At 39.3% G+C, this 12,360-nt stretch overlaps 1 protein-coding gene across 1 annotated transcript; it reads left to right on the forward strand.

Moving 5' to 3' along the window:
• Positions 1-242: 242 nt before the first annotated feature.
• ASF1B (anti-silencing function 1B histone chaperone) lies at positions 243-9,368 on the forward strand. The gene is made up of 4 exons (XM_081938383.1): positions 243-469; positions 5,712-5,827; positions 6,193-6,369; positions 8,129-9,368. Exons 1-4 carry the CDS (start codon positions 361-363, stop codon positions 8,324-8,326), a joined length of 600 nt encoding a protein of 199 aa, XP_081794509.1. The 5' UTR covers positions 243-360; the 3' UTR covers positions 8,327-9,368.
• The last annotated feature ends 2,992 nt before the right edge of the window (positions 9,369-12,360 follow it).

Below are 12,360 nucleotides of genomic sequence, written 5' to 3' on the forward strand. Positions count from 1 at the left end.
TCACATCCTCTTCGGTTTGGCCACATACCATAGAACTGAAAGCGCCAATTAGCTATTAGCGTTTGAGCGTTCAAAACAGACGCAGCGCCCGGGCCTAGGGCCCGAGAGCGGGAAACCCGAGCCCAAAGACGGATTGTTTTAGACTGAGCTCCCGCCGGGGCCAGAAAGAGAAAGGCGATTGGTGGCCGGGAAGGTGGGCGTGGCTCTCGTGGGAGGAGGTAGGCGGATTAGCTCAGGCGCGAAGTGCGAGGATTGGCTGCGGCACCAACTGGGACGTTGAGCCAGTGGCGCGCGGAGCGGGTTTGGGAAAGGAGCCCGAAGTGGGCGGGACAGAAGAGCGGAGAAACCAGCCAGCCTGTCATGGCGCGAGTGTCGGTCTTGGGAGTTTCACTGCTGGAGAACCCGAGCCCGTTTGACCAGCCGCTCCGCTTCCAGGTGCAGTTCGAGTGCGGAGAGGCGTTGCCCCACGGTGAGTACCGGGCATTGGATTAGGAGCGGCGCGCGAAGTCTCTACCTCCAACGGGCCGCGTTTCTAGGAGCAGAGATGCGTAACGGGCGGGAAGGTTTGGTCCTAGGATGTTCGCCCAAAGGAATTAATTACTAAGTGGCCCTGGTTACACTCTCACTCCGTAGCTGCCCGGCCTCTTTTTACAAAGTGGCTTTGGGGACCAAAAAGCGGAGCCTGCTACCTTGAGTTATTGGGTTTAGATGAAACTAAATACACCTACTGTTTGGTGGGGTGGGGAGGAATGGTTGGAATCGCGATTGTAGCCTGATAACTTTATCCCAATCTCTTCACAAAAATAATTTTGGATGCTTCTGCCTCCAAGATTTAATAGCAAGTTCTTCGTACAGCAACAAAAGAATTTCTTTTTTTTTTAATTGGATGGGGGTAAGGGAGGAAAGATATAGACTCAGAATAGAATAGAATTCTTTATTGGCCAAGTGTGGTTGGACACACAAGGAATTTGTCTTTGGTGCATATGGTCTCAGTGTACATAAAAAGACAAGATACATTCGTCTAGAATCATAAGGTACAACACTTAATTATAGTCATAAGGTACAAATAAGCAATCATTTAATGGACATTCATGCTGGGGATGTTCACAAAAAGTTTACAACACTGCAATGGGAAATGAGGGCTTTTTTTTGCTTCAGAATATAAAATGTGTTTTTGGAAGGTAGGTGGACTTTCAGAGTACTGTAATAATCATGAATTCCTTCAGATTTCAGCTGAATGTTGCTTGAGGCTTATTATCGCTGCAGAAAGCTTTCAGATTATTTTATCAGACAGAAATAGTATTTTGTTTACTTTTGGACTAATTTACAGAGCTTACAAAAGCATTTACTATCAGCTCATTAAAAGCTTTATGCTCTATTTTGTTCTATGGTTTTTGACAGTTGTATTAGCCCTTTCATGCAAGGCAACACTCCCCCCCCCCCAGCTTTAAATTGTCAAATAAATGCATCTGCACATTACACTCTGGGATGAGTTAATTTCGCTGCTGTTTAGCATTTATTACTTTTTCTTGTATTCCTCCTGTCATAGATGCATGTATAATTCTTAAAGGGGCAAGTCTACTTAACTATTCAAGTAGAAAATGAACTAACAAATCCATTGCTGTATTTGGAACAAAGTGGTAGTGGTTTTCTTAGTAACATCAAGATGACTGTCTGCCCTTAACATGTAAATTTACAATCTGTTACAGGATATTAGAATCAGGAAAGACACATATGGGGCATGATGTCTCTTTTTCTATCAGTCTAATTCTGTATCTTGTACTGAGAAATTTAAATTTGATCCTCTTGATTTCTACTTCTTACTGATTATTTCAGAGAATTTTCATTTGTGCTATGATTTAGAATGATCTTGAGGAGAAGCTATTTTCTTAACCTGGCCACACACAAAAAATGCAAGACACCCTCTAATTTAAACTACTGATTTATTTACATACAAATACAAAGCATGACTTTATCCAACTATAGACTTTTTGGAAGAAGCAATTGGGAACCAGTCTTTTCTTGTAGCATGACTTATCAAGTATATGACTCTTGTAAAGAAGCCTAGGAAGTGCCACAAAGAAAGGGTCTGTGAGAAATATGATAATGTTCCCTGTTCTGAATTGTTGATGTTCTTATGTGATTCTGTTTATATATAACTATAAAGTTAATATCATGTAGTTCAACATAGGGCCTAGTTACCTGCGGGATCGCATCCTCCCACATACATCCCTGCGGCCAATCCGCTCTCACAGGGAGGGCCTTCTCCTGGTGCCGTCCACGAGGCAATGCCAACGGGCGACACCGAGGAGTAGGGCCTTCTCTGTGATGGGCCCAACCCTCTGGAATGACCTCCCCCCCGACATTAGAACCACTACTGACCTCCGCTCCTTCCGACAGAAACTGAAGACACACCTGTTCCGACTGGCTGGTTTGGCATAATTTATAACGTCTACCTCCTGGCATACACATTCTTACTGGTTTTTAGAGGGATAGTGTTTTAAATTTAACCTGATATTTTAAACTTTTGTATTGATTTATTTATTTAGCTGTACAGTTTGGCATATTTTATCCTCCTCTCATACATGTATTTATGTAGTTATTTCTATGTTTTAATCTGTTGTATTTTGATATGGACTGTACACCGCCCCGAGTCCCTTTCGGGAGAGGGGGCGGTATATAAACGCTAATTAATAATAATAATAATAATAATAATAATAATAATAATAATAATAATAACAACAACATTCGTTAATACCATGTAGTTCACTTGTAAACAAACTTGAAGGGAAAGATCATGATGGCTCATGTGGTTAGGACACTGGTATGATAATTGGTAGGCTCACGTTCGAGACCCAGTTGCTGCAGGATGGGGTAAGCTCCCTTCACTTGCTTCAGCTCCTGAAAGCAGTTTGGGTGACCATGAGTAGATAGATGGGTACCTCTTCAGTGGACAGCTTAGCGGGGACATGAAAGGAGTCTTCAACAAGGTGTTCTCTGAGCAACGGTGATGTTACCAGTTAATCCTTTCATCCTGGGAGCACTTCAGCACTAGTATTGAAAGCATGAGGAAAATAAATAGAAAAATCTTAGAATCTAGTACTATATTTTCTTTATTTTCCACATTTTGCTCTGGCCACTACTACATCATATTAAACATACTTTAAAATTAAAGTAAAGGTAGGCTTCACTCCCTTCATAATCTGATCTGTCCTACCATTATTTTCATGGTTGCCGAAAAGATATATTGCTAGATCTTTAATCCACATATTACGCAACACTATCTCCAATTGATAAGGTGAAACATTCCAGGTGCATTCAGAAACCCATCTAAATCAGAGGCAAAATATGTCTTCTGTAATTGAGCGGTGATTTTGATGAAAGCTAGAGAAAAAGGACTAGAGCTGGGAGTGAACAATTTATAATCCAGCCTGCATGGAGCTCTTGAAAACATTTTTGTAGTTCTGAAGTCACATCCAATCATTCCACCAAATTTTGGTGATGCAATTGTAAAAACTGATGGTGTGTTTTCCCAACATTATGAGTTTAAAAACATGGGAAAATCCTATATATATAGATTCTTGTAATTAGAGTTCCTGCACTATATGAGTCAAATGTCATAGCTGCATCGACAATCTGTCATAGACGTTTATGCATACTACAGGTAGTCCTTGACACAACATTTCACTTAATAACCGAAGTTACAACGGCACTGAAAAAAGTGACTTATGACCATTTTCACACTTATGACCACTGCAGCATCCACATGGGCACGTGATTTACATTTGGATGCTTGACAACTGACTCACAATTATGACAATTGCAGTGTTCCAGGATCATGTGATTACTTTTTGCAATCTTTTGACAAGCCAAGTCAATGGGGAAACCAGATTCACTTAACAACTGTGTTACTAACTTAACAACTGTGGTGATTCAGTTAACAGATGTGGCAAGAAAAGTCGTAAAAGGGGACAAGACTCAATTAATTTCTCACTTAGCAACAGAAATTTTGGGCTCAATTGTGGTCATATGTTGAGGACTATCTGTAGTTATTGATGGTTTTCACTGTTGTAAGTATATAGAGTCACTTAGCTGAAATGAGCTGCCATACAAATAGAATAAATATTTTATCCAAATAAAATGGTCATAATGACAGAAGACAATGAAGTACATTTTTGGCAGTAACTGAGAAGAATCTAAGAGTCAAAGTGGATAGCCAGTTAAGTATGAGTTAGCCATGGGCTGAATCTCCAAAAAAGCCAATGCAGTCCGGGACTACATCAACATAGGAATGCTGTTGTATCAATATTACATAAATTATTAGTACTGCTATATACTGCTTTTATAAGACCACACTTCGAATACTGTGTTCAGTTCTGGTCACCACAATACAAAAAGGAGTTGAGACTCCAGAAAGAGTGCAGAGAAGGGCAACAAAGATGATTAGGGGGATGTAGACAAAAACATATAAAGAATGGTTGCAGGAACTGTATGTCTAGTGAAATGAAGAGAAGGACCGAGGTGGCATGATAACAGTGTTCCAATATTTGGGGGACTGTAAGAGAAAAGAGGGAGCAGACATATTCTGCAAAGCACCTGATGGCATGACAAATAGTGAATGGAAACTTATCAAAGAGAGATCCAACCTAGAACTAATGAGAAATTTCCTGATAATGAAAACAATTAAGTGGAATGGCTTGCCTTCAGGCATTGTGAATACTCCAAAATTGGAGGTTTTTAAGAAGAGATGGACAACCATTTGCCCAGAATGGTATAGGGCAGTGATGGCGAACCTTTTTTGGCTCACGTGCCATAAGGGGGAGGAGTGCAGGGGGGGGCGTGCGTGGGCGTGCCACACCCATAATGCAACACACGACACCCCCCCTAGTGTGCATGCGCGCATGAGAGGCACTCCCCCCCCCATTTTTCCATGCTTTTTTCGCCCTCCCCAAGCTCCAGAGGCTTTATAGGAGCCTGGGGACAGCGAAAACAGCCTCTCCCCCTCCCCCCCCCGGAGGCCCTTTGGAGGCTTCAGAGACCTTCAGGAGCTTCCCTGAAGCCTCTGAAGGGCAAAAAACGACTCTACGAGCAAACTGGAAGTGACTTCCGGTTTGCTCGTAGAGTAGGTTTATGCCCTCCGGAGGCTTCAAGGACCTTCAGAGCAAACCGGAACTGAACCGCCTCACGTGCCCTGACAAATGGCTCCGTGTGCCACCTGTGGCACGCATGCCATAGATTCGTCATCCCAGGTAGGGTCTAATGCTTGAGCAGAGGATTGGCTATTTCCCCAGTTTGGTTTCATCTGTAAATTTGATGAGTTCCCGTTCTATTTTCTCATCTAAATCATTTATGAAGTTCTGGGCCTAAGACAGAACCTCGGGTACCCCACTGCATTCTTCCCTTCATGTAGATGTAGTTTGATTGAGGACTGCACATTGAGTGTAGTTGGTCCACCTATAATGAAGCCATATGATGGTGATGCTGTCCATCCTACATTTTCTATCTTACCAAGAATCAAATGCCTTACTGAAGTCAGTAAGAGCAACATCAGTCTTGTTCTTGCATACATGTATAACATCTCCAAACATAATCAGTGATTTATGTCAATATTTTTTCACATTTCAAGGGTGGAAGATAGTATATTTCTCTTAGTGATTTAATATTGCAGCATTTATCCTCTTACAATTATATTCGTTGTTTTTATTTTTCAGATTTGGAATGGAAGATCATCTATGTAGGATCGGCAGAGAGTGAGGAATATGATCAAATTCTTGATTCTGTACTGGTAGGACCTGTTCCAGCTGGGAGACATATGTTTGTGTTTGAAGTAAGCTCTATTTTTTTATGTGGAAAAAGAAAGCTGGTCCACAGCATGAGTGGAGAAAGAAGTCTAATTACTTGCAATGCTTTTTAAAAGTGGGATTAAAATATTCTACAAATACTTGAAAATTAATTTCCTTTAATATTTCTAGTAGTAATGTTATAGATCTGAGTTCCCCAAATTTTTTGGCTTCACGTACCTGCGTGGGTTGGGGATACCTGTTCTAGATGAGTCAACCTAGGAACTCTTGGGCGTTTGGGGGGTGATGTATGGCTTGCTGTTAATAAAATGGAGAATTCATTTATGCTTCATATTCTTTGGAGAACAGCAAGATACAAATGTCATTGATATGTTTTCCATTTCTTCTGTAGGCAAATAGTCCCAACCCTGATCTAATCCCTGAAAGTGATGCTGTGGGAGTTACAGTAATACTTATTACTTGCACCTACCTTTGTCAGGAGTTTATCCGCATTGGGTATTATGTGAATAATGAATATATAAATCCTGAATTAAGGGAGAACCCACCTCTCAAGCCAGACTTTTCCCAGGTGAGACACTAATAAGAACACACTCATTCTATTTTTTCAGTTTAACACAACCTCTTATCTAAATTACAGTTCCCGCTCCCTAGAAATTAAGTGAAGGAAAATTGGCTGGTATACTTTTTTGAAATATGAGGAGTCAGGTGGGAAATTATAAGTTGTTTTGCTTATCATGATATAAAAGGGCCACTGTACAAATATATAATAGCTATTTGTATGTCTGTATAGATAAGTATACGGAACCAGACAACCCCCATGGGTCAAGGTTGAGTGATGAAATGCAAGAAGAAAGGGACTGGTGGAGTCTGCAGGAGTTGGGGAGACTTATCTGAGCCATTTGCAACCTTCCCTGCAAAGTTCCCTTTGGCTTTTTCCCTGCAAGCTTCCCAGAAAGGAAATTGTAAGGCCAAGCCCACTACTACGCTCCTGCCATTAGCTGTGGGCACATGATCCCCATTGACATTCACTTTGCAGGCTTCCTAGCCTTCCCCTTTTTCAGAGTATCAGGAACTTTGTAAATGGGGATCATATATTACAGTTTCAGAGAGATTTCCTTACCTAAAAAGAGAAACAGAATGATCACAGGTGGGCTAACGGCTTGTTGGCTTACCCATTGTGGGAAGCTGGCAGTAAGCATTGGAAATCTTCCTTCCATCCTTTCCTTCCTCCTTCCCTGCCTTCCCAGCAGATAGCCAAGTTGCCCAAGTTGCTGGGAAACTGTTACAGCAATGAGGATCACATGACTGCAGCAGCAGTGCTGAAGCATCCACAACTTTCCCAAATTTCATTCCCTCGGAAGTAACAAGACAGTATCCTCTAAGTTAGCACATTTCAGATATCCTTGTTGAAAAGAGTTTTGCCGTATGATGCACTTTTTTGCCCTGTTACAGGTTACAAACACAAGAGGTTTGATAGTATATATATTTTATTAAAACAACATGTTTGAAGAAAATAAAGTTCACACAGTCTTCAAATAGCAGCTGTACCTGGTCAGTAATTCTTGAAATCAGCAGTTATGTAGTACTGGTGAATATAAGCTATAGAGAAGCTGTTCTACAAATTAGGATCCAGAATTAGGTCAGAGGTGGTTACAATGATTTCAGTTCAGTATCAGTTTATTATATGCTTCCTAGACAAGTCACTATGTCTTGAATAGGATGCAGAAAAATCCATAGTCCTAACGATACAGAATGAACCTAGATATTTTTTGAGCTACAGGAAATAATGTGTGTGATTAAATGATTTTGCTTGCTGAATATTAAGAGAAAGATCTTTAAATCTTGAAGTTAATATCAAGTGTTACTGATCATCTTAACAAAGTAAAGGAATGTAGTAATTTAATTGAGGAAAGGACATATCTGACAAAGACATTTAAAGCAAATTAACTTATTGGGATGGTGTTCAACATTCAGAACAGAGAACTGAATTAGTGTGCAAAACATGCAGGTCTCTTGCATAGAGATTACTTTGATGAAATACTGTAGAGTAGTAAGAATTATTCATAATCTGTTTCTATTAGTATTTGTATCTCTATTTAAAAATATATGAGAATATTTATACTTCTGTGGGGGTCCTTGGTGCTCTCTGAGCTTGGTGAAGATGTTTCATTATCAAACTAGCACAGTAGCACTCATGATATTACCTAGTTTGGTAATGAAATGCCTGCAAGAAAAAAATCACCAAGCTCAGAGAGCACCAAGGATTCCACGTTTATATTTATATATTATTCTACATAATGCTGATTATTTTTCTGCTGCTTTTCTAGTTGCAGAGGAATATTCTGGCCTCCAATCCCCGAGTCACCCGTTTCCACATCAATTGGGATGGTCCTAAAGATCAGATGGACAATATTGAAAATGTAGAGCCAGAGCCTGATGGTTTCCTGTCTTCCAACTGTGCCTACATCAAAGGATTGATCCCTTCTGTAAGCTTGCAACCTGAAAATTCAATGGACTGCATATAAAACAGGCAGAAGAATTTAAAGATGCAGAAAATTGCAACTAAATGAATTATTTGAAAAATCTATGAAGAGATACGGATTCTTATGGCCAGTAAAGCAATGGGAGTCCTAACTGTTATATCTGTGTAGACAAACATATCAGAGCTCTTTTCATATCTGGATTTATAACAAATGTGTCTTCCCGATTATAGATCTGTAATTCTGTCATGTCATTTCTTGAGTGAAACCTGGGTCCACTTTGTGCTGACTGCTTTTGAACACTTAGTTGACACAGAAAAATCTTGTGCCATAATTCCTGAAGACTCAGAACAGTGAGAACTAACTTATTATTCTGATCATCCATTTCCTAAAAGTTGGCACAGCAAGCACTCTCATTTCTGAACAATTTGAATTTCTGTCTCTTGTTAGTACAGAGAGCTGACTCTTGAGGACATGCTTTTAATAAATGACCAGATACATCATAGCTGTTACTTGGTTGTTCCTGTTTTATAACCATTTTCTCCTTGGTTTCAAAGATACTTGCCTTGCATCAAAGATTAGAAAAGTTTAGTTTTAGAGGAAAAGTCTGCTGGTTATATAGAGTAGCTGTCATAACATTTTTGAGAGTGTTCTAGCATGCCACAACTAATTTACTAGTAATCTCAAAATGACTTCCAATCTCTGAGTAGCAAGGCCAGTGCTGAACATATGTATCTCTTTGTATGCATCTTCATTTATGGTCTTTATTTATTACTGCACTCTAAAAAGCTATTTACAGTTTATACAGACATTTGTCATTATTAGATACTTGTCCTATCAAAAATGTACAAACAGTTATGTATGCACTTACCATACTACCGTACACTAACTCTTTGCACCTCTTAGGTTGGAGTTTCCTTTTTGATAGGGCAAGTTTGTATTTGTTGTTTTTTTACCTTGCTTACTTGCTTTCAGGGATTACATTCTTTAGTATTTGACTATTTACCTGATATATGATAAATCTATCCTACACAGGAGTCTTTTATGGAAAGGATTTTCAATAAAAAATTGTACAAAAACTACATAATTTACATAATAGTGTTTGTGGCATAAAACATGGACTGTCTCCTCTTTGATAAGTTAATATTTAGTAAAATTAAAGCTGATGCTGATAGGTTTTGTTGCTTTAAAGCAAGAGTGGTGAAATATATTTCAATTATTCTGGGGAAAGCTAACCTACTATATGTGGGACTTAGCCAGTTGTCAAGTGGTATTGATTTAAGTCAGCTAAATGAGGACAGGTTTTCCCTTTGAGATATTTAACTTTCTATAGCAAAGGTTCTTAGATCTCCAGAAGTTGTTAAAAACAGAATATTATGTTCAAACTTCAGTCAGAACTGTTAGCCAGGTTAGTGCCTTTAAAAAAAAACCCATTTGCCTACAAACATAATCCAAAATTATATTTTGGATATAAGCTAGTCTGTTTTATACAAGGACACTAAAAGCATTTTATAATAAAACTATAAAATATGATTGTTGAAAGCAAATATAAGTAGTAATATAAAATGAAATTTAAGAAAGATGAACAGAACAAAATAAATATAAGTATAATCTTTATTGTCATGATATTTAAATACAACGAAATTGGTTTGTTTAAAAGATTTAAAAGAAGCAGACATGAGGTCTCAGAATAAAATTCCTGATTTGACAGATCTATCTATTAAAAATACTGAAATGTCATTATGAAGATTTCTGTTCTAGGTGCTACAAAAAGTTGCTGAAATCAGATATGTCCCTTAAGATCAATTGGGACATGAACCTCCATTAAACTCAAGAGGTACTTCTGTATGAAATATAACATGTTTTTATTTTTGTGACCAGAGTTTGAGAATATCAGCATAATTGAGTAGATAAATACTGAGTTTTAATTGAGACAAAAAAAATGCAAATACAGAAATTGAAAATCTTGGAATTAGTATGTTTATTTAATGCTATGTAAATCTTTTAAAACAGAATCATAAAAAGTTTGTGACAAAAATAAGGTAGAAATGTGAACCAATGTAATTCATTGTGGAATAAGCCTCATCTTTGAAGTGTTTAATGTTATTTTGAACTCCAGAGATTCTAGGATTTTATCTGCCACAGGCTTTACTATGGAACAAATATACTATATGCCCGTGTTGGTGAATCTGTGGCAAGTGGAGCCATATCTGAGCGTTGTCCTATGTCAGCTCCAGCATCCATGTCTGCGCTGGACAGCTGATTTTTGGCCTTCCAGAGGGCATTGGGAAGCCGTTTTCTCCCTCCCCAGGCTTCAGAAAAGCCTCCTGAAGCCTGGGGAGGGCGAAAAACGGACCTAGCAGGCCCACCGGAAATTGGAAAACGGGCCGTCTCTAGCTTACAGAGGGGTGGGGGAAGCTGTTTTCATCCTCCCCAGGCTCCAGGAAACCCTCTGGAGCCTGGGGAGGGCAAAAAACGGGCCCACCAGAAGTTGGGAAACGTGCTGTTTCCTGCCTCCAGAGGGCCTCGGGGGCAGAGGAGGCCATTTTCATCCTCATGAGGCTCCAAGAAAAAACATGTGTGCATGCGGGGGGCGCATGCGTAGGTGGGCATTTAATTATGGGTGTGGGCACGTGCGATAGCACACGCACTTTTCGCACCCGAGGGAAAAAAGGTTCGCCATCACTGCTACATGCTATAAATGTGTTATTTTTCTGTTGTGCTTCATTTTAGGTGTTGTCTAGGTATTTATTTATAGGGGAGAGAATGTCCGTACCAAACGTAATTTCTAATGTTGGATTTTTCCCCTTACAGAGGGAGCCTCCTTGTGGAGTACTGGGAAGCCGTTACCATGGCAATTCCACTGTGCTGTACAGTAGAAGTCAGCACGGCAGTACGGTACAACAGACTGTATCTTAACAGAACACACACCTCAAAGGATGTTAGGGGTATCTTACCCCCACAGTATTTTTTTTTTCCAGAATCATCTCTGTACCAAGTTTGGTTGAAATTGCTCGAGGCGTTCCAAAGTTACGTTGGAGAAACAGACACAAACACATACACACAGAGCTATTTTTCTTTATTTAGAATATGGTCAGAAAGGGCCCTACTCTCAATATATAAAGTGAAACTACTGAGTTCAATTACTGAAAGATTACCAGTCATAGTTTGGCGTTCTGGGTCACTAGAACTGGCAGCGAGCCAGGCCTGCCACGCAGCCGAACTGGTTCTCCCGTAAGTGCCGCCATCTTGTTTTTTGCTCATGCACAGAGCAATTTTTATTGCTCTGCATGCGCGCACAGTGGCCTGCCACAAGCGAACTGGTAGTAGTGACTGCCGGAATCCACCCCTGATGATGAACAATAGTCTGTTAATGCAAAATATAATTATTTTAAAGATTATTCCATATCTCAACAGCAAGGACTTCTCTGTGAAGGACAACTGGTTCAGCCTCCTCAAAAATATTTGAAGAATTTCTTTAGCTCCAAGAAGCTGGATATTCATCTAAAATTATTGCAATCTTTTTTTACTGATAGTTCTTATGTGAAAGTAAGAGAATGCTGTCCTAATAGAAATACTAACTTCTATTCCTCCCTAAAATATATGAATAAGAACCAACCTTCAACACCTTTTTTGCAATTTATTTTCTTTAAGAAATACTTTTATTTATTCAGCCTACCTTTTATTAAACAATGGGGTAAATATATCTGATTTATACCACCTGCAACTTTTATAGTTTCTAGCTTTTATAATGTAAGCAAACAAGCATTGTTTTGGTTTCAATCTTGACAATATAAATTCTGGGCTTTTCCTGAATTTGTTATTCCCCTGAGAGATAAGAACATCTCTTGATAGGATTCTTATGAAAACATTTAATCTTCTTCAAGGTTACTTTCTTTTAATGCTGTTTCCAAATGAAACAACCTACAAGTATAAGGGGAGGGAGAGAGCATTCAATCGTACATCAGGAATGAAAATTGAGAAGTGGAAAGGATTGAGGGGTTTCTGGAAAAGTCTCTTATTTTTATTTAGGTATTTTGCATTCAGCTACAATAATGATAGGGTGGACCCACAGTGCT

This window comes from Natrix helvetica (assembly GCF_964273705.1).
Source record: "Natrix helvetica genome assembly, chromosome: 1".
NCBI classification, from domain to species: Eukaryota; Metazoa; Chordata; class Lepidosauria; order Squamata; family Natricidae; genus Natrix; species Natrix helvetica.